Here is a 22261-nt window from a genome sequence, read left to right on the forward strand (position 1 = left end):
CCACATACAGAGCTAAAGCCCAACCCAAGCAAAGTAAAGGCAGAACAACAACAGAGATTTAGGATAAGGCATCAGCAGTCATACTGCCTGACAGACGCAGGCTCATCTCATTAAACCTGCATTCATGGCATGTTTACACATCAGTTTACCTTACCAGCTTAATTTGAACAGGTTTGTATGACATTAAAATGATTAAAGAATTTGATAATTTTCCAGTTACTACATTAAATAAGCATTTTTTTTTATCCAAAATCCAAACAAGTTCAAGCTTATAATAATGTCAATACAGCAATCTGAACAAAACACTTGCTCATTAATCTTCTGCCATCTATAAAGCAACCATTGCAGTTTTGCTATAGCGTGCAAATCTTTTATTAATGGTCTCACTGTGCAGGTGTTGTACACATCATAGACACTGACTCCTTTAGATATTAAGGCAATTCAAATTCCTACAAACTAAACTGGTGAAAAACTGTGCTGCACTCTGCTAAATCCACTACTAGACCTCATATATATGAAATCAGTGGAGTTTGGTCTGTGTGGCAGTACCTTTCGAATGAGATCCTGGTCCTCCACCACGCCCAGCTCTCTCCCTATAGCCTGGGCGATCCGTTTCCCTGCCACCAAGTTGCCAACCAGCATAGAAGCTGGACCAACGTCCACTGAGGAAATCAGAAACAATCAAGAGTCGGTTACACAACGACAAACTTTCAACTGCCAGCTGATGGCACATCCTCATTATTTCTAGCTCCCTCTTCATGCTACAGCTTTATATTGTATACAAGCATGATTCCATAATGTCTAAGACAACCCACCTGGCTGCTTCTGCCGGGGCTTGGGCAGGTTTGTAACACAGGTGTGTGGGCACATGAGGATATTACAGGGGTGAAGGTTTCCCTCCAAAAAGTTCTGCTTGGTTTCACAGATGTGGATGCCTCCCAGAGGCGTCTTTGGGAGGGTGTTGGCTTGGACGAGCGCGAGACAGTACAGGCCAACCTGGTGGATACTGTCAATGGCCTAAAGATGGAACATGCATCAAGTACACGTTAATACAGAATAACATAATATTAATCAAGATGATATGAGCAGATGTGTGATTCACCTGCAGCACTCGACTCATCCACTGGAAGCTGTCTTCTTCACTGGCATCGGGCCTCTGCTCTGCCACAATCACTATCCTCTCATCATAAAACACCGTCACAGAAAACACTGCGATCCTGCACAGATGCCAACAGAGAAGTGAGTGCAAACACACAGCTAGACAAAGAAACCAGCAGAAGCTGCAGGATGCTGAAGGGATTTTTACTAATTACCAATTAAATATCACTAAATTATCCCTGCTCACATGTGTGCGTCGCTAGAACATTCTTACTCAGTGTGCATTATGAAGTAATGTAATGCATGAACACACACGCTGGGAGCACAGTGAAACCTCACTGTGGTTCACAGCGGCCTGTCAGTGTCTCACCTCCCCCTGTAAACTGTTTTGACCGGCTCCACTGCTAGCGCCGTGGCCACCAGGTCGTCTGCATTGTGCCGTCGCCCGCTCACCATCAGGAGCCCCTCAATCTTTCCCACAACAAATACCAGACTCCCCTGTGGAGCAGACATATTTAACTCAGCACAGACATCCCAATTGCAGAGTACTGGAACTACTGTAATTGTGCATGAGCGACCTACCGGTCCCACGAATCCAAGCAGGCCAGTTCGAGTGAAGGGAATTTCTCCAACGGGCGCTCCGGCTTGATTTACTGGAATCACCTAGAAATTAGCACAGATGAGAGAGACAAGTGTCATAAACACAGCACAGATTGCATTTCAAGGGTAAATATACTGCATACCCCAAAATACTGCAGTTGTAGTAGTACAACATAGTATAAGCCAAAAGAAACACTTAGTGGGTTCTATTAATAAAAATAATGGGACAATATTTAAACCATGAAGTCTATAAAGCATTTTATTAGTAAATAAGGAAATAGAAATAAAGCAATTATTCAGTGACGTCTGTGGCTCCATCTAGTGGGTAATTTAAAACTAGTACTCCTTTTCCATGAGTCCATATTTTAAATACACAAGGTCAAACAAGAAGGGACGGAGCTCATTATAGCAGAGAGGGGACGTACGGAGACTGATGTAAACTTCATATCATGTCTCATTCCACTAATTCAAAAGCCACAGCATGTTGTACCTTTTTAAGCCATCAACATTTACCATTTTAAAAGTAAATGTTGGTACAAAGCTGTAATTTGTGTGACAACATTAAACCTGTGACAGACCTCAAATGTGTTTTTGGTGACACCCGGTAGGCCGTAGTACATGGTGCCTCCAGCACGTGAGTTGATCACGATCTCTCCTATCTCGTCCGTCTTGCACAGCTGAGGAGATCCCTCTGGCTTCACAATGCACATCAGAGCTGAAACAAACAAAAACAGGTCAAAACATTAGAATTATGTAGACTTGAGCTTCTGTATTCTAAAAGAAAGGCCATACAGTCAGAATGTACAGTAAAGATGTGACAGCTGCTGCACTTCTGCACTGCCAATTACACCTAACAGTTGTGGCTAACCTCCAGGCATAATGTGACCCACATCCTGTACAGTCAGAGCAGAGTTCTTGTCTTCTGTGTTCACCCGGATCACTCCGTGGCTCAGCCCGCCCATGGACAGGATGGCCCTGGCTGGCAGCGGAGCACCTCGCGCACCTGGCCTGTACAAGGTAAAAAAAATGTACATGCTTTTAACTTTTTATTCTGAAAAGTGTATTTTTCCATTTTCATGACCCATACTATTTGCGAGTAATTGCTGCATCCCTATGAATATTTACAGATTTCATGCATTTTCAATAAAGGACGTCTCGGTTAAATTTAACTGTATAAATTTTGTTCTCACAGAGATGAACAAATTTATCCCTGTATGTGTGAAAAGCACATGTCTCTCTGTTTATCTCTTTGCTCGTGTGGTTCACGTTGTACCTGCGGATGGCCACAGTCAGGGCCTCGGGAGAGGTGGCACACGGACAGATGACCTCAGGCTTCAGACCATGAGACTGGAACACATTCAGGAAAGCATCACACGAGGACACAGACCCTGAAGGTAAACAAAGGGTGAAAACATTAACAAAAGTAGGTAAAAGCAGCTTAAACCCACAGCACAACATTTTAAAATGGCCATGTATAGTGACTGTTTATTACATTAGTTACTCACATGGGTTGGCTCCATCAGCTACTATAAGCATGCGTATTGAAGACAAGTTGATGTCTTTCTGTTCTTTATGGGCCATCATGGCCCAATGGAGGTCACGGCACTTCACCAAGGCCACACGTGCTATGAGAGGGTAAGAAAAAGCCCTTAAGCATCATTTCTCTACTGTTTTCTTATTAAAACTTTTTTTCTAACATTATTATTATCCTAGCAGTCTGTAAAATACTCTGTCTTATTAATATTGTTTGCTTATTAACTAAGCAAACATAGTAAAATTATAAGAATATGGAGTATAAAAGAAAGAACATTTGGCTCAACCTTTGTGAATGTGAACCCTTTGCACCCAGGACATGGGACAGGCCTTCATGACAGCATATGGCACAGTAATGGTGTGAATTCTGTTCATGACACTCTGCAGGGAAGGAAAAAATATATAAAAACCAACAGTGTCAATAACATACTGTACCACACACCAAATAAAGGGCATCTAGTCAGCAGCAGAAACATCCAGTCTCACCGTTAAGACGCCATGCCACAAGCCCATATCTTTCTTACAGTCCAACACATTGACCAGTGTCTCCCCTAAGATAGAAAACACATGAGCAAATGAGTGCGTTCACCAGCTTCAAGTCCACAAAGTTACATGCAGTGTTTTATAGTCTCTGACCTTCACAGTAGTTACAGGCTTGTGTCAAAGCTTGACAGTGAGTCAGCATGGCGATCTTGGACACAGCGACTCCCATCACTGTTCCCTCCTTACTCGCTTTGTACTTCAGCGAGAAACAAACACACAGACAAACACACAGATGTCAACAACGTGTCAAAATTAATATCAGAGTCAAATAATAGTCTGCGAGTTACAGAAGATACATAATTGAATATATAACAGTTTACTAAAGATAAACTGAATCTAAATTAGAATGCAGAAATTAGAAATGCATTGAACTGCCTACCTCTATGTAGGCAGTGTCTGTGTTGGCAGTGGGAATGTGAGGCTGCCAGTCTTTGGATGGTTTGGTCAGGTACTTAGTGTCGGTCACTACCCATTTCATCCTTGGCCAACCTGCAACACGCAGACACAAAGAGCATGGAGCACACAAAAACTATTACAGCTGTCATTAGGAAAAAAGCTGCACTAATTACACTAATTTTGCAATAAAATGAAAGCATCCAGAGATGATTCCTGATGAGCCAGCAGCATTAGCAGAGGCAGTTTAGTCTTGCTGACCTTTGAACTGGATGATCTCTCCATTTTGTGTCTTGGGCAGCCCTTTGAGACACACCTCACTGGTCAACGCCAAACTCACACCACAGCTGCCCAACAGGAAGCCAATCTGCTGGCTCCCTGCATCCTATGAAAAGAGGCTTAGGTCAGGAAACTTCAACTCACAAGGACAGGCAAGCAGACAAAACTGTGACAACTAAAAGAAATAATAATAATAATAATAATAATATACTGGTGAGGCTCTCATTATCATAAACCATGCATTTGGTCCTAAACATGTGGAGCATTTTTCAGAAATCCCACAGAAGAACTGCTATGAAAACAGGTATATTTACCTGTCGGGACAGCGGCACCTCAATAGGCACAGGGATGACTTCAGCTAACAGACAGCCATAAAAGGCCACCCAGAACATGCCAGGATCACTGTTTGGATACACCAACGCCACCTAAGAAGCAGAGGAAATGATTTTCCTCGTCGTGCTACTTTACAATTTACTTAGGAAGAAATGACTGACAAACTCTTACTCGATCTCCAGGTTGAAGGACAGGCTCAGTCTTTGTGCCCAGTTTATTCAGAAGGGTATAGGCCAGTTTCAGACTGCGACTCCACAGTTTACCTATACAGGTTAAAAAAGAAAAGAAAAAAAAGAAAAGAAAAATGTCATCTTGTTTTCCACAGGCCAGATTTCTTGCTGTTAAATTGCTGTGTATTATTGTTGCATAACTGTTCCATGATCGCTTAACTTCCCAACCCACTATGGGTCCACACTGGAGGCAATGTAATGTGGGAGTTGTTCTACTCGGGCCAACAAATATTTCTTCCTTTGATCCAGCTCATATGCAAAAAATATACCTGACATTTATAGAGTGGACACAACAATACAGACACCCATATTTGTGCTCAAAATCGACTTTAATATTCCTACGAGGCAACGTGTCGCTCACCATATGTGAGTGTGTAGAGTGGTTTGCCAGTGATGTCCAGGGCAGTGAGGGCAGGGCTCTTGGCCTGAGTGGCCCCCCAGCGGGCAAGGGCAGCCTGCAGGGCAGGAGGCCAGTTACTGACCACCCCAAGGGGCTCCCCCTTCACTGGGATGATTTGACGTCCCTCAGGCTTCGGGGTGTTGGGGTCCGGTTGGGGAACTAGGCATGAGAATCGGCAAGCAAGAAACTGTGAGTACTGGGTGTAACGCTGTAACACTGTGGTGTCACAACACTCTGGGTGACTTCCTAAAGAAGTGAAAACCCTTTTCAAAACAACCAAGAGGATTTCTGTGCTGCAGTACACACAACGGTGAAAATCAAGCATGACATATTGTGTTATGTGCCACACCTTCTACGATTTCCTCAGAGTCATCGAGGAAGAATTCGCTGAGCGGCGGTCTTTTGGGTCGTTTGAGTGTGTTCAACAGCTGCTGGATCTTAGTGGACACCCTGCTGCTGACAGGCACGCCTGGACAAACACCGAGAGCAGCCGCCGTCACCAACATATGCAAACAAACAATGACACGCAGACACCCACACATGCAAGTTTATTCAAACATGAATCTCTACTTTAACACACGCTCTCTCGCTCACACAGGCAGTAACCTACGCACTAGCACAGTCAGGAACAGAATCAGCAGCAGGAAAAATTTGAAAGGGAAATTTGCACACAAGGAGACACAGAGTGGACAATTCTTTCAGGAAAATACTATAAAGGAAGATTTCTACTTCTACACCTACAGCATGAGACAAACATAAAGAGAGGTAGATATCAGGATGGAAAGCAAGCTACTTGGGGCCTCTTCGGCATCCCTCCCCTTCCCCAGGTTCGATGTATATTACCTTTTCTTTTTCCTTTTTTAAATCAAAGTCAAGACAGGGACAGGATTAATGGACCCAAAAGAAAGAACACAAAATATCGGTCGTTAGCAGCATTCACCACACAGTGACATGAGGATGATGTTGAAGGTGATCGAGGATGAACATGGGTAGATTGTATGTATGTTGATTGGAACACATTCAATCACTTTTCTCACTGCAATGCTTTGAACCACACAGTCAATGCAAAACAGTAAAACATCGTCCGATGTCATGATTAGAATACCAAAATGACTGAACTGCTTGAAATGAGGAAAGAACCAAAAGACAGTCACCCAGATTCCAAATATTTCAGAAAATGAAGAATACTTTAGAGGTTTTTCTCCCCACATAAAACTTTATACATATTTGTACCACAGCCAGACGTTAACAGACATTCTGGCTTAAGTGAGTGTACCGTCAGCAGTATCCAGCATGCTGGAGCGGCTCTGTCCACGGCTCATGCCCCTGACTGCTGGGGGAAGATCCACCCTGGACCCTCTGTCTTGAGAAGCAGAGGACGTCACATCTGGGGGGACACTGTTTTCTGTTAGGGCGGAGAAAAATAGCATCATCAATGGCAGTGACACCATCACTGAGATTTATGGATCAACGCTGGGAGTTCTCCACCAGGACAGTTTACCAATGCGTGTGTGGGCTAGCACGTCAGCTAACAAGGAAGCAGCAGGCTGAGGCTGGGGCTGGGGCTGACTCTTGGGCTCTCCATGGGAGAGGGTGGAGGAAGCAGATGAGGATGTGGAAGAGCTTTGGACGGAGCGGTTGATCCAGTAGTCGGGGCTCTGCAGGGTCTGAGCTAGTGCTGCACTGAGTGCTGCCTTTCTGCGCAGTGAGCCTTCATCCTCTGATGCAGAAGATGTGTCTAAGAGTAAGAGAAAACGTGAAAGAAATTATAATTCAATAACTTTTAATGTTTTGGTGAGGGTATTTTTTAGGAGCTACAATCACCAGCAACCATCTGATCTCAGAGTGGGTGGAACCAAGCTTACCTGGAGGTGTGCAGGTATCTATGGGAGACTGGACAAAGGCTGAGCGCCTCTTGGTTGGCATGGGAAGAGCCATTTTCTCCTCTTTATGTTTGGCCAGTGCTGCCTGGACAGCTTCTGTATGGATGTCTACATAAATATAGAATAGAGAATAACCCGAGTGAGAAAAACAACAAGGACAAAACCTGTGAACTTCAGGTTAGTGATCATGATCAATTCTCTGGACAATGGAAAAATCCAACTAACTCAGTGATTATATCCAAGGAGAATTATAGATTTACAGAGGTTGATAAGGTCTCTTGGAGAAATTTCTGTCACCCTCAGATGATAAGGATGTTTAGGAACAACCCAGGAACCACCGAGGCTCGCGCCTGCCATGAAGTGGAAATTGCTGGAGCACCAGGTTATGCCATTAGCGCGCCAACGTTAAACCCCGTTGAAAGTTTGTGAGGATATAGCTCCCAAATAAATGAAATTCTATAATTGTTTTAACAATTAAAGTTAAAACAATGACTTGAATTGTTTGCATTCATTCCACTCTTGTTGTACCTTCATTCCAAATCAAAGAAACTATTTAAAGGTAAACTCCGTGATGTAAACTTTTGACCCCAACTGTACCTGTGTGCTTTTGTAGTGAATTTTGTGCTGCATACCTGATCTGTAGCGCTCGTCCCTGGCGCCTCCGCTGCGGTGTGAACGATGGTGTCTGGAGGCTGAAGAGGTGGAGGGGCCCGGGGCCTCAGGACTGGGGCTAGGGTCGGCACTGCGGCTCGGGGAAAGCTGCACATCTGGTAGAGGCAGATCCACATCTACAGAACAGAGCCCAGCATGTGAAAAGTCAATAAAAGTCTATATTTAGGGGACCATTAATAAAAGCAAAACAAACAATCTAACATGAGATCCAGGAAATTCAGACAAACAGAGCACACGTTGCTTTACATAATGCTATTACAGCAACGTGTAGGCATAAATATTATATGACCTTCTCTGAAGCTCTCCAAATTTAGCCTCATACAGAGCCTGTGAACAGTGAAATAAGGACATGTACTTGACTGATGCAAGTTATACTGCTAACAGAGTACATGAAACTGGGTTACATTTATATTTTTAGTCAACTGTCTTTTCGTCCCGGAGGGAACTGGGTAACTGAGTCCCTGAGGAGATGATGGTTTTGAGGGATAACAGGACGAGTGAAGGAGCACACGGTCACCCCTGGAGATTCAAAGCTTTCTGGTGTATGCTCTGACATTCAAAGCAAGCTGCCAGCAAAAGTCAAACGAAAGCAAAAATCACTAAAAACAACGGGACTGAAATCTAGATTAATATACGATCTTTGCGTGTAATCACAAATGTTTTGGCAGCACAAGTCAAAACAAAGGTTAAACTAGAGGAAAGGGAAGTGTAGTGGTGCTCTCTTTTTTTTCTTTTTTCTTTTTTTTTTAAATAGCTTAAAGTGACACATCGAGAACGATGTTTTTTTCATGCCGCTGCTAGCATGGTGCAATACTTTCCGAAGGAAACACCACACCCTTGCTTGAGGAAACTGACAGACAAATCAGTTTGTCTGTCACATAGTAACACAGAGAAGCTTTAGTACTTCCCCACAGCTGTAAACTGAAACCAGTTTCAGAATGTATCACATTTACTGGGTACGCACTAAATACAGCAGAAAGTCTGACAGGAACTATGGGTTTGTGCATCCGTGGCTTACCTGTGGTGATGCAGTTATTAAAGATATTTGTGCATCACTGGTTACCTTATGTGCAATTCTCATTTTGGCCACTAGAGTGCCACAGAAAGCCAGAAATTATGTTGCTAACTTGGACAAAGACAATCAACACTCACACTGAGAAGTCAGTCAAGTTTCTTCTCAAAGAAATGAAAAAAGGAAAAAAGTACAATACGACATAAAGAATCCATTTTTTGCCTCCGTTGTTCTTTTCACATGTGAAAGAATAATCAGCTCAAATGTAAATTTGAGGAATCTTCTTATGCAATCTAGCCTCGTTTTGCTTTTCAGCCTGAACAACAATAACATTGCTGACAGGGGAGGCGGAAAAAAAAAAACACAAATGGAGAAAAAGAAGAAGGAAGGCTTTAATGCAACATGAAAAAATTCCAAGAGCAGAAGAAGAACTGGTCTTACTTGGCAAATGGGAGATGTAGGAGGCCAGCAGCTTGGCTCTCTTCTTCTCATAGCCCTTCTGCGTGATGTCACCTAGGAGAGAGGACAGCAACACCAAACTGTTAGGTTAGTCATAATTACCACACAAACTCCAGACAACTACTTACACACAGACACACACATGTACAGCCTCTGCTTTCACTAATACATTTTCAGAGGGTTGAGTCATAATAATAATAATAATCCACTTTAAACCAAATCCACTGAACTCCACATGCTGACAGCTAAGTCCATTTACAACAAGGCGAAGAGATAACGCCATTGTTTGGCCTTACATTAGCCCCAGTGAATAAACATGCCTGCTGGCTATAAAACCCAAGTATGATTCCACTGAGCCGCACGTAACCAGGCAGAGAACAGTACCAAAACATTGGGAATAGTTGGGATGGTAAGCAGAGCAAAAAAGGAAGCCATGTGAGCCAGTTTCACATGGGACTCGGTCATTTATCTGTCCCGACCTTTTCCCACTGTAGACCCAGCACCACCCCTTCCTCATTCGGCCTCGGCCTGGCAGGATTCCCAGTGATACTAGAGTGTGCTAGAGAGCCGCACAGGCCTGACAAAGTCCATTAAACTGGGACCCCAAAACACACAGTCTGCTCACTGCAAACATGCATGAAAGACACACCCTTACATACACACACTCCCCTTGAAAACACAAACAATCCTAATGCTACAATCTCCCACACTCTCTCTGTTAGTCGCCTTCTTTTGTGTGCAGCGATAACACCGCATGCTATGTCAAGTGCCAATCGCCAAACGGCGGGGGGGGGGGGGGGGGGGGGGCTGAGAGTCACTAGCAGCAACAGGGAATGCAGACCAGTGTGTGCATTAAGCAACAATGAAAGAAAATAAGGAGAGAAACGGTGAGCCAAGGTTCAGCAGGGAGACCGGAGGGAGGTGTGCTGGATAAGCCGGGGCTGGGTGGGGAGTTTCGTGTGTGACTGAGATAGAGTGTGTTTTTTCTTAAAGTTTTCTCACACTCTGGTCACTATCCAGTGGAGTGTAGGATTTGCTTGTATAAACAAGAGAATCAGAAAGGAAGTCCCCTCTATGATTGTGTGTGTGCCTGCCAGAATGAGTTAAATATGAGACTTCTTTTTTTTAATCCTTCCGATACAATTTGTAGGTTTCACAACACTCATATTAAGAGAAGCAGAGTAAAAGTGAATAACCTTCGTAGAGAAAAAGCCAACAAAACAAAGTTGAACAGTTTTAGAGTGAAAGGCAGTGTGTGACTGAGTGCCGAGTGCTTTGTCTTTCCCTCTGTGCAGGGGAGCAAAAAGAAAAAAATGGGGATGGCAAGCATTCAGCTTGGAGTTCATGCCTGGGTTCACACACTAGGCTGAAATTCAGACACAGCAGCTTGTTGCAGTCTTTGTTTCTCCATCTCTCTAGCATGCTACAGACTTGTTTATACACAGGAAAACACTCATAGGCAGACATGCAAGCGAGACAATCAGCAGCAACTTGATTGTAGTGGACTGGAGCAGTTATTGTTGTCGGAGACAAGGTTACGCCAAGCCCAGTCCTGGTGCCCAATTGGTGCCGGGAGGGAAGAAGGGGAAGAGATGGAAAGATGGACGGAGCGCCGTCGGTCATTAACGCAGACAGAAGAGAGTCTGTGCTGGTGTCGGGCAAGTACAACAGACACGGATTGGCACAGGCACACCAGCTATGTGGCTGGCAGTGGGAAGAAAGACACTGAAAGGCTCTGGGTTTAAAGACTGACTGTGACAGCTGGTTCAAAACAGAGAAAAAGCTGTATGTGTTAAGTGCAAGAATGTGGTGTTTTTGAGTGTGAGCATGAACAAAAACAGTACAGTAACTGTGTGTAATCTGAGGTCAGGGGACAGGATATGAGCATTACCCCACCCTGTGTGTGTGCTGCCAAAATCGTCTCACTGTGTCTGTCTAGAGAAAGAGGAATGTGCTGATTGGAAAACACCATACTAACAGAGAGGGCCAACTGGCCAAGAGAGAATGCTCATAGTTCCAAAAATGTCCCTGAGGTGCAGGAAGCTAATGTATCTGTGCATGTGTATGTGTGTATACACAGCTGGGGCAGGTTAAAGGGCGCTTCAGCACACAAGAGAATGAATGCTGACAGGGCCTGAGGTGTACTGGCACTACAGGCCTTCCCTGTGAGATGTGTGTCAGTATGTCAAACCAGGAATGCGTACTTCGTCCAAGGATCGGCTGAACCTGCCCAGCATGCTGTGATAGAGGCACAGTATCACCAATGAATGCATCTTTAAGAGCATATTAAAAATGTGTGACAAATCTCACATCTATAAGCAATTATCAGTCCTTCTCCTTGGCAGCCAGACCTTCTAACTGACTGTTTTTTTGTGTTAATCGTGCTGTTTGTGACATTTTCAGAGCTCATTCAAGACCAGATGACAGTGACCCTGTGAGGCTTCTTTTAAAATATCCGATGTTGACCTCATACTTCAAGACAAGTCATACAGTGGACTGATCTCCTAATAGCTGGCAGCGCAGGGTCACAGAGGGGATAAACACACTCACATGAACGGCATTCCCAGCCACACTGATAACTGCGGAGGGCTACAACTTTTTCTGACACAGTAGGGGATTACGGAGCACTTCAGATTTAATCTGCACTGGCATTCTCCACTATGATCCGGCACATTAGAGCCATTTGAGGTTTTGGAGATTAACTGTTTATGTGTGCACTGTGCATCACTCCACGCGTACACATCTTGATCTTGTTGTCAGGGTGTTTTCCTGGAGGCTCCGATTGGGTCTTAGACAGGTAGCAACACACAAAGGAAATTTTCTTTCTAGTTATTTCTGATCATTTGTGAATAAAACCTCAAACTGTTACAACGATGATTACTTTCCTGTGGGTTCTTTGCTAAAGCCTCCCTGGGAGGAGGCCACAGGAGAACACCCTGGTTGTGATTTCGACTTATATGTGGCGTGACATACGCTCGAAAAAGCAGAAAAAAGATATTTTTATGAACCTGTGAAAGAGGATAAAGTCAATGGACGCCTACAGCACTGTGTGCCCCGTAACCGTGTCAAATAAAATCCAAGAACTGAAACCATCGTGAACAGTGAATTTCTCTCTGACGACATGGCTGGGCATTAAGCATTCATGACATAACATTTGCTCCCTGTGGTTTTCCAAGCAGCTCAAATGTTGAATCATCGGACTGGCTGTAGCTGATACAGCTAAAATTTCGCTTCTTGGATTACTATTACCCATGAACGGCACCCCTTTTTGTTTTCCCAAATACAAAGGGGAAAAAAGCTGTTAAAGAGAACGCTTAATGGTCAGCACATGACCTGGACGTATACACGAGGTTGTTTTTGGTTGCGATTTGTCTCGGTTTGTGTGTTTTATTGTCTTTACCTTAATGCAGTGTGATCTTCTATGCACACCTTACTCTGTCCCTCCCAACCCACTATGTCTGTGCTGTTCCTTTACCATTCTTCATTGCTCCATTGCCAATCGGGAAGAGCTGAAATTTGTATTGGAAGCAGTTTAATTCCAGCTGCCAATACCCAGAAACAGCACTGCATTTGAGATATTTATATAAAACTAAAGCAACGAGGTCAGTGTCTTTCAATCAGTGCCACAACTGCTGCCAAGATTTCTTCTCTTTAAATGATATTCATTAGGTCATGAAAAACTGAGAGGCTCAGTGAAGCGCTTTTTAATGCCAGTGATTTCCCTCAGTCCTGGAATCACTGCACAGTTCTCCTGAATGAAAAATCCAAATCTTGGCCTTGAGCTTCAACCCTGAGATACCAGCTGATCTATGGATCTCTGTTTAACAGTTAACACCCACCCATCCATCAGCCTGATCCACACACACACACACACACACACACACACACACACAATTAGAGCTGAAAAGCCTCCTGGCATCCACATGATATATGAACAAAAGGCACTGAGACAGCATTTTTCCTTCGTTTTCTTTCACTTCTCTGTAGAGGATGTTGCAACAATCTGATGTAATCTCAGCAAACATGGATTGTGTCACAGTGAATGCAAACTCCAAGGACCCTCTCCTGTTTACACATATGTATTCAAGCCCCCTCCCCAACCGAGAGATCTCTATAATTACTTTGAGCAGATTAGCAAGTGACATGACTGTCACCCACAATTTCCGCTTGCCTGACTGTCTTTTGCACACAGAGACCTGCATGTGACAGGTTTCCTGTCAACCCATAAATGCACACAACCATGAAACTCAAACAGGATAACTGGCTGGATTACACAGAAAGCTGTAAATAAAACCCCGCTTTTACATCTTGAAAGCCATCCAGTGCTCACATTTTGGTCTCTATCCTAATCTGTAATCTGAGATTACATCTAACCTAACAGATTATATCTCTCCATCTGGACGTTTGTGTAGACGGGGGCACAAATGTCTGAAACAAGGCTCTGTACAGTGCAGGACTGTTTTCTAAGCGTGGTGCTTCTAGCCAGCGATACCAGTTTGCTCTGCATAAAAGTGTCTTTGTTTGCCTGTGGGTTACAGTTTGGTGACAAGAGTGATGCTAATCTAGAACACCGTTACTACCCTATATCACAAGAAATACATACCAGGGCAAAAAGTTGCTGTTCTATAAATCCACCATGAGGAAATGACTGTGAGATAAACAGGATAACTAGAAAAAACATGGAAAACAGCCACAGCCTGCACATTTACATATAAATACACACATAAACACAGGGGCTGAGAAAGGAGGAACTAACGTCACCCACAAGATCTTATTTATAGAGACTCTGAGCAGTGACACAAAAACAATGGGCAGACTGTGCCGAGAACATGGATAAATAGCACTTGACAGGAAATGCAAACGAATGAGTATGACACCAAGGCCATTTAATGGCACCTGGTCATTAGTTAAAGCAGATGTAAGAAGCTTATTTCCATAGAGCATGCTCTAAAAGGGAAGCAGTGTGGCAAGTACAAACGTTCCACTGCTGTGCTTTTGCATACCATGAAACTAATTTCATTTCAATACTGTTAACTGGGTTTGAAATGATTATCATTTTAATTGATCTGGTTGACTGACAGTAAACAGTGTTGTTTGATGACCGGGAAATCATTTAACTTACTCTTTTAAGAAAACTGAAAACATCCCTCGATCCAGCTTGTTAGCTGTGTGGATCTGCTGCTTTTCACTGATCACAAATGAAATATCTCTAAGTTTTGGAGCATTAAAAACAACCTGAGGCCCCTTATCATTAGATTTATGAAAGCTCAACTTGTGACACAGCTATGTATGCGTGATTATTTATCAAAGATTTCTATACTGTTTATATAAACATTCAAAATAGACATAAACATATGAAACATGCAGAACCACTGGATGTGACACTAGAGCACCAGCGTCATCTCCCACACACCAAAACAAACACACACAGACACACAGCTGGACTCTCTACCACAACAGAGGAGAGAAACTTGGATTACATTACACACAAAAGAGGGAGTGTGACTTCATTTTTCTTAAGCATTCAAGGCAATGTTACACAACTATATATTAACATGGGAAATATTTATAGGTCACTATTTATCCTTTAAAATATCTAGCTAGCTATATATCCATCCATCCATCCATAGACGGAGGGAGAAAGAAAAACTTTAAGGCAGTAAAGTTTGTTCATCTAGAAAGTCGACAAGCATCCTTGACTAAATGTGGGGGTTTCCCTCAGTTTACTAGCAGTTAAATCAGGTTTTGAGTATTAAAACCAATCAGTGATCACTCAGGAGATATTTGCTTCATGTCTGAATAGTGATTCCAAAACACTAATACATAAACCTCCTGCGTCCAGCACAATGTTTTTCCACTTCAAATCCAGGCCAAAAATTCCTCTGGGACCCTGGGAGTCCACGTGGGGGTTTTGAGGCAGACAGGGAGGATGAAGTGATCTCTGGACGGCTAAAGGGAACTGCTGGCCAGATACCGTAAGTAAGGGTCTGAGTAAGTGTACTTTCTCTTGTCAAAAATCTCCATTGGATTCGGTTTGTGTTTGGTTGGATGGAAAACGCAACTCTGACAGCCCAGCCTAGTCACGATTGAGCAACAGTGCCCAAAATATGGCTAGTTACCATTTGTCACTTTAACCTTCTGAACGATTTTTATGTACATCTTTCCAATAATGAATGATGCAGAAAATAAGTGCTCAAGCTCTTTTATTAGGTATAACTTATTAAATTCTAATACAAGATCTCCCAGTGACATAAAATGGAAGCACAAAAACTTTTTAGAAAAATCCAACAATAGCACCAAAAACTCATTGGTCACCGCAGCAACTAAGTGATGCTATCATGTCAAAATCTCAGCCCTGTGTTGAATCTGTGCCACAAAGAAAAAAAGCTTTGAAGCAAAACCTCCAACCCAGTACAGTGGCCAGTGAACATAGCACGGTTATAGCATGATTATAGATACAGTTGACTCAACACTTCACTAAAACTGTTTCAACAAAAGCTCAACATTCCTGGCAGGGGTGTTGTATTAGGTCACTTTAGTCTTATCTAGCTGTCCCTAATGAAGTGAACTTACAGATAAAAATTCGACAAAAGGTATGGGAACGACTTCTGAAAATTACACCCTAAAAAAATACAACAGCAAAGTTAATAATATATATATTATATTATTATATTGTGTAATATGTGACAAGAACAGACGATGTAACACAGTTTAGTATACAGTGCCCCCCCCCCCCAAAGGATCACCACAGCGGATGGATCCACATGTTTTGATTTGGCACAGAAATCACGCCGGATGCCCTCGCTGACGCAACACTTCCAATTATCCGGGCTTAACACTGGCACTTGGAGCACACTAGCTTGTAAGTCCCTGTGTTATAAGCTGGGTCTGTGCCTCTGCCTGATTTCCAATCTATTGTGTGTAAGGTGAATGCAATAGCCACTACAGATTAGAGCTATCAACACTATTATTTGAAAAATGTTTCATTTTATATTTTATTTATTGCCTTTCAGCCTGCTCCAGTCTGTGAAGACAGATCTAATTATGCCTCCCTTTTCATTTCTAAGGCATACTCTTATAAAAATCTCAATAAAACGAATGTGAGACATAAAAGAAGTCCAAGGGCTGTGCTTGGCCCAGATTAGTTCAAATGAACAATTTGTGCGTGGCTTTCACAGATCAACAATGTGTTAAACCCATTTTCCAATAAATAATGAAGCAATGCCCAGCAAAGAGGATGTAACGGAAGAAGTGCGTCATACTGAGAACTAGAAGTGAAACCACTGTAGTGACATGTTTAACACAGGTATGCCTCACAGGAAATTACAGAGAAGGGCAAAGAAAAAAATGATAAAATAAAGATTCAGCAGCTCTTAATGTGGACACGCATCTTAGTGGAACAAATGTGGGGCAATCCCACCTTTTAAACTTAATACCTGAGAAACACATAACATGCGAAGAAACACACCCACACATATGCAAACGACCAGTTCAACCACACCCGAGTCAAGTACCGAAACATTCAGTGAAGTCAGACCTTCCTGTACAGGACAGCAACAACAAAAAGTGCTGGCACGATTAAGATAAAAACAGAAGAAACAATAACACTGGACAGTCAGCATCCCGAAACTTAATTTATCCAAAGAAATAAAACAAGTGTTTCCTTCGAGCTTTTTAAGCATTCATCTTGTGCTTGAGTTTAGAGCCCTACTTCCTCCATTACTTCTATTATTATTATTATATCAAGCGTTCTAGAGCCAGCTGTGAGTTTTGAGCTGGGAACTGCTGCAACAATAAAAGCTATCAGAAAACCACAATGAAACAAAAAAGACGGAACATTTGCTTTTATTCTTCTCCATAAGAAAGACGGCTTCTTCTTCACTTTAATCTTACTACTGTTAATGTACTACGCACACTAATTTGGGTCACGCCATTTCCCTCTAGATCATCACAGGCCAGCTGTATAATCTTGGCAGTGACAAACAGTTGCTGTATAGATAAATTCATATCACGTTACTTCATCAAAGTGATAAGGCTGGCAAACAACTGAGAGGACAGATTGTGGAGTCAGAGAAACTGACGTCAGGCAAGTACAAGTGAGCTGTTTGTTAGTAAGCAGCAAAGGTTAATGCAGGTTGTCCTCACTGAGACTGTACGGCAGACTACAACTGCAATGAGGTTTCAACTAACAGGTCTATGTTTGCATAACTGAGTGAGACCAAGGCCACATCCCAGGCTGATTTCTGGTCAGATTAGCTTGCTACCCCTGCCATGAACTGTATCCCCTACAGCAACTACGCAGGTGGATGAATACTAGCTTAATCATTTATTAATAAACAGTTTTATAGGCAGACTTGTCACAAGTTAATAAAGAAGTTTTATAGCATCTGTGCTTCAATGGCTGCTTTTCATTTACAGCAGACGCTTTCAGGGTGTCATTGTTGCGGGCCGGCTTAATGAAAGATATAGACCTGTAGTTCCCTGGCTATGACAAGTTAAAATGGGTGCTGTGCCAAGCTTATACACGAATTAATTTGCACTTCCTTTGTTTAATCAGCATATAATCCAGAAACGTATGAAAACAAGTTGTGATCTTAGGTTGAGCTTTAATCATTCCAATCACAAACATTCGATACACCCTGTGGTCTGGCTGTATTTTCCCACTCTATCAAATGGCTAACTCAGAGAAACAGACCATTCACGCTCAGATTCATACCTATGGCCAATTTACAGTCACCAATTAACCTAACGTGTATGTGGGAGGAAACCAAAGTACCCAAAGAGAACCCACACAGTCACATGGACAACATGTAAACACTTTGAATCCAAGACTTTTTTGCCAACCACCACACAGCTGTCCCATTTCTTTTTCCCACATTACAGAGGATAAGTCGTGGCAATTCATGCTGTTATGTGATGCACAAATTCCAGCCATTCGTGTGCCATGACGGCTATGATGCTTTGGGTAGGGATTATAAGCTGATACCTTAAGTCGACTATGTAAGGTTTAGCAATACTCACTATACGCTCAGACAGGTCTACAAAATAAACTCCGGCTCAAGTGAGAAATGGTTGATTTCAGACGTTTTTGAGAGAACCAGCAAGAAGTTACCCAACATCCAGTCTTTACATTAGGTTGAGTCAATCGCTCTTTGGCTCCAACTTCACGTTTTATGTTTCGACTTAACCGCGAGCAAGAAAGCAAACTTTTGAAAACAAAACCCAACATACAACGAGCCTACAATAAATAACGGGCACCTAAACAGCAAATCTAAAGTAACAAGTCACGCCTGTAAGCTAGCACTACAGCATATGGTTTACTTTCAGCCTTTTTAAAAAGAAAACCTTGTGTCTGATCACACTAATTCTTTCTCACACTGACATGAATTACTTGAACAGTCTAAAGAAAGCCAGCTTTTTCTAGTGCGACAAGTCATAATGAGTCTGCCGTGAAAAGGACCGAGTCAGTGGTAGAAATTTTGATAGCACCATGAAGTGAGTGCGATCAAGTCAGCAGCTTGACTCCGCCTAAATTCAGTCCACTGTGAAGAGAATAAAAGGAGAAAAGAAGCGTATTTAGACAGAGGCATCCTGGCTAGCAAACTGCATAATAGACTAGTGTTTCAGCATTGCTGGGTAACCACAGGGTATTGAGTGGTGAAAGTGAATGTAGAGGTATCAGGTTTCACTGCAGCAGTGTCGTAGTGAAGATAAACAGGGGTCAGAAGTGTGGGACGGACCTGACCCGAGGGTCACTGAGCACATCAGCTCAAGTATCATCCGAGTCTTCTGTTCACCTACACATATAGAAATATTGCTCAGCAATATACTCTTTATGTTGCACCTACCTCTAGATGACACGTGCAGAATTTGCTCATCGACTATGCCTAATAGCTCATGGTTTAAAGGAGGACGTTAATGCAGGAGGAGTAATGTTAGGCAGGAAACAGCCTCTTTAAATCAATATTATAATCTCATAAAAAGCCATGAGCGGCCTTTGAGAAACGCTTTGATTCTGGGTGCTGAGTCCGCCGTTGACACTGAAACCGCAGACCTTATTGCTTACGTTCCACTCTCTGGACAGCTCACGGTCCTGACCTCATACCACCCACCACTCGCAATCATTAAACAGGCTGTCGTCAAGATGCGAATCTATCGCCGCTCTGAAGATCATGGCTCTCAGTCTGTGGAAGGCGCTCAACAAATGGGCAACACTTGTGTAAAAGAGGCGCACACACTGTGATGAAAACAGGTTGTCTAAACGCCTGTCGAGCTCTAAAATCCACAACAACAACAAAAAAAGCAGTGACAACAACTCACTTCACAAGCAACTAAAAGTGGAAGGTCACAGAGGAAGGGCTGTGGGGCGCTGTGTGTGCGTGCAATAAACCACTCACCAAAACCAAGGGCAGGTATGGGATTAAAGTGTTGTCAGTGAAGGAAAAGAGCAGCAACTGAAACTGATGTGGTTCCGATTCCTCTAAACAGCATCTGAAACACCACCACACTCCTCAAGCTCAGCCAACAAAAACAGAATATTTTAAAGGCTTTCTGAATTATAAAACCTCACTTTATTGCTTTAAAGTCTTTAGGCTCAACATTACACTCTCTTAGAAAATATAGTCAGCGTGAAAGTGATGTGTCGCAGCAGGCAGACACTGAACAAAGTCAGTGGCCAGTGATTTTATTGGCAGATGGGCTGATCTCAGCCACCAAGGCCAAAATGACTACACTGAAAACATTAGTCTGACTTGATGGTGGTGATACTCAAAAAGCCGCCTTAATTTTGTTATATCACAGCTGAAGATTTTCAACACATGCATCAGCAGGGACGAACCAGACATGACGCTCAAACTTTAATGACACCCCCCGTCTGACAAAAACTCTGCTGCCTCGAGGTGTGTACGCCATCAAGTCTGCACATGACCAGAGTCTAAAAGAGACGTTTTATTGGTTATTGTGGGAATACTGTATCACCACAATCACAACAGTCATCAGTGCGTTGTCACTCTGTGGGAGTATGCAACACGTGACACAAAGACACTTTAAAACCAGGCTACCTACTGGGATCAATGTTTGAAAAATATTACTCAGTGTTATGCGGCAGTCTCAACTCTAACATTCCAAAATATGGTCCAATATTCACATAAGAGGCTCTCAGCAACGTGGGTTCAATGCTTCAAGACTCACAAGCAATTTTAGCTCATCTCCAGGAAATGACTAAGGTCAGACTTGCCAGAACAGCAGCTGTTTCAAAATATAAACCTGGCGCTTCCTTTCAAGACAATAAAAGGTAATATATGGACTTACGGGACCAACGGTGCTATTGACAGTCAGGGATTAAGAGGCCTAAGCCACACCCACAATGTTCAGTGTGTTTTCAGGGCCTTTGTTTTACCTCGCTCTCTCGAGACTTGAATTAAAGGGGTCTATGACTACAGGCCAAGCTCTAGCACAATGTGTGCTGTGGGGCCAAGAGGGGAGATAATCATCAGGTTGTTGAGGAGGCTTCCTGAGCACTTTTACTCTTTGGGAATTTTTGATAACCCTTTGGCTCTGCTCGAGTATTAGGAAGGTGAGGCACATTTCCAAAAGAACAAAAAAAACATGGCAACTGACCTTTTGGAAACTTTCATTGTACATTTACAGCAGGACTGGATTACCACTGAACTCTGGTTTCCCATCAGCCCTTCCTGTGACGCAGGCCTGCGATTTCATATATAGAAACTGGTCAGCTGCTGAGAAAATACCTCGTGTTCCTCACACCCACTTCAAAGGGCTCCAATGATCAGCTGTGGCTGATCAGCTGAAGAGCCACAGTGAAAGACAGAGTCAATGAGACAGAAATGGCGAGATACTGGATAACAAGAAGCACCGGGTTTGTGGTCAGAGTGGTCTGGATGTTTAATGAGTTAATAATACCGTACTTTGTTACCATTTCCAACCAACAATCATGTGACTGTCCCATTATTAGTCACAGTTTTTAATAGTGACAGAAGAACGCAAACCTTCGAGGATATCCAAAGTGATCCTTTAGCATCCATGACTACAGTAAGCCAAAAATATGTAAGCTACATTATTAAAAAAAATGTTACTGTCCACTGCGGTTCACACTTCATAGCACTTGATATCAGGCTGTGAATATTTCCCTGGTGCTTGTTGTTGACTACAGCATAAACACAGCATAAACGTGTTGCCAGATAATAAAATATGCAGGCTTATAAGCATCCTTTTGTGTGTGTGTGTGTGTGTGTGTGTGTGTGTGTGTGTGTGTGTGTGTGTGTATGTGTATGTGTATATATACACCAAGTTTATTGGTGTGTGTTCGTATCTTGCGAGCAGCTACTGGCTTCACAGCAACTTTTGGAAAGCCTTTTTTTTTTTTTTTAAAAGCATATCAAATAGTAATTTTCTTCACATTTTGTGTTTTTGGATCTTACAACATGCCAACATGCTATGTGTGTGTGTGTGTGTGTGTGTGTGTGTATATATATATATCCATAGAGGTCCATAGAGGCTGGGGTCTATCACACCAGGCAAGACCCCAGGTGCAGGCTGTGTAAAGATGCCCCAGAGACAATCCAGCACATAACAGCAGGGTGCAAGATGCTAGCAGGCAAGGCATACATGGAACGCCATAACCAAGTGGCCGGCATAGTGTACAGGAACATCTGTGCCGAGTATAACCTGGAAGTCCCGAGGTCAAAATGGGAGATGCCCCCAAGGGTGGTGGAGAATGACCGAGCTAAGATCCTGTGGGACTTCCAGATACAGACGGACAAAATGGTGGTGGCTAACCAACCGGACATAGTGGTGGTAGACAAAC

At 43.0% G+C, this 22261-nt stretch overlaps 1 protein-coding gene across 1 annotated transcript in view; it reads right to left on the reverse strand.

Annotated features, from left to right (window-relative positions):
- dip2ba (DIP2 acetate--CoA ligase B (putative)a) overlaps positions 1 to 22261 on the reverse strand; it is a 48011-nt gene that overhangs the window by 11570 nt on the left and 14180 nt on the right. The window contains exons 2-24 of the mRNA XM_085444650.1: positions 9418 to 9489; positions 7925 to 8080; positions 7275 to 7400; positions 6911 to 7147; positions 6686 to 6814; positions 5759 to 5878; positions 5371 to 5568; positions 4951 to 5042; positions 4761 to 4871; positions 4429 to 4552; positions 4154 to 4263; positions 3868 to 3970; positions 3718 to 3782; positions 3519 to 3612; positions 3204 to 3323; positions 2972 to 3086; positions 2567 to 2706; positions 2277 to 2413; positions 1681 to 1761; positions 1469 to 1596; positions 1103 to 1217; positions 816 to 1017; positions 550 to 662 (exon numbers count right to left, since the gene is read on the reverse strand). Of these exons, the coding sequence (XP_085300776.1) occupies positions 550 to 662; positions 816 to 1017; positions 1103 to 1217; positions 1469 to 1596; positions 1681 to 1761; positions 2277 to 2413; positions 2567 to 2706; positions 2972 to 3086; positions 3204 to 3323; positions 3519 to 3612; positions 3718 to 3782; positions 3868 to 3970; positions 4154 to 4263; positions 4429 to 4552; positions 4761 to 4871; positions 4951 to 5042; positions 5371 to 5568; positions 5759 to 5878; positions 6686 to 6814; positions 6911 to 7147; positions 7275 to 7400; positions 7925 to 8080; positions 9418 to 9489 (2888 nt within the window). The remainder of the gene's footprint in view (positions 1 to 549; positions 663 to 815; positions 1018 to 1102; positions 1218 to 1468; positions 1597 to 1680; positions 1762 to 2276; positions 2414 to 2566; positions 2707 to 2971; positions 3087 to 3203; positions 3324 to 3518; positions 3613 to 3717; positions 3783 to 3867; positions 3971 to 4153; positions 4264 to 4428; positions 4553 to 4760; positions 4872 to 4950; positions 5043 to 5370; positions 5569 to 5758; positions 5879 to 6685; positions 6815 to 6910; positions 7148 to 7274; positions 7401 to 7924; positions 8081 to 9417; positions 9490 to 22261) is intronic.

The sequence above is a fragment of the Copadichromis virginalis genome, linkage group LG20 (assembly GCF_057382275.1).
Source record: "Copadichromis virginalis isolate Kocher_CV1m ecotype Utaka linkage group LG20, C_Virginalis_male_GT1.1, whole genome shotgun sequence".
Lineage (NCBI taxonomy): Eukaryota > Metazoa > Chordata > Actinopteri > Cichliformes > Cichlidae > Copadichromis > Copadichromis virginalis.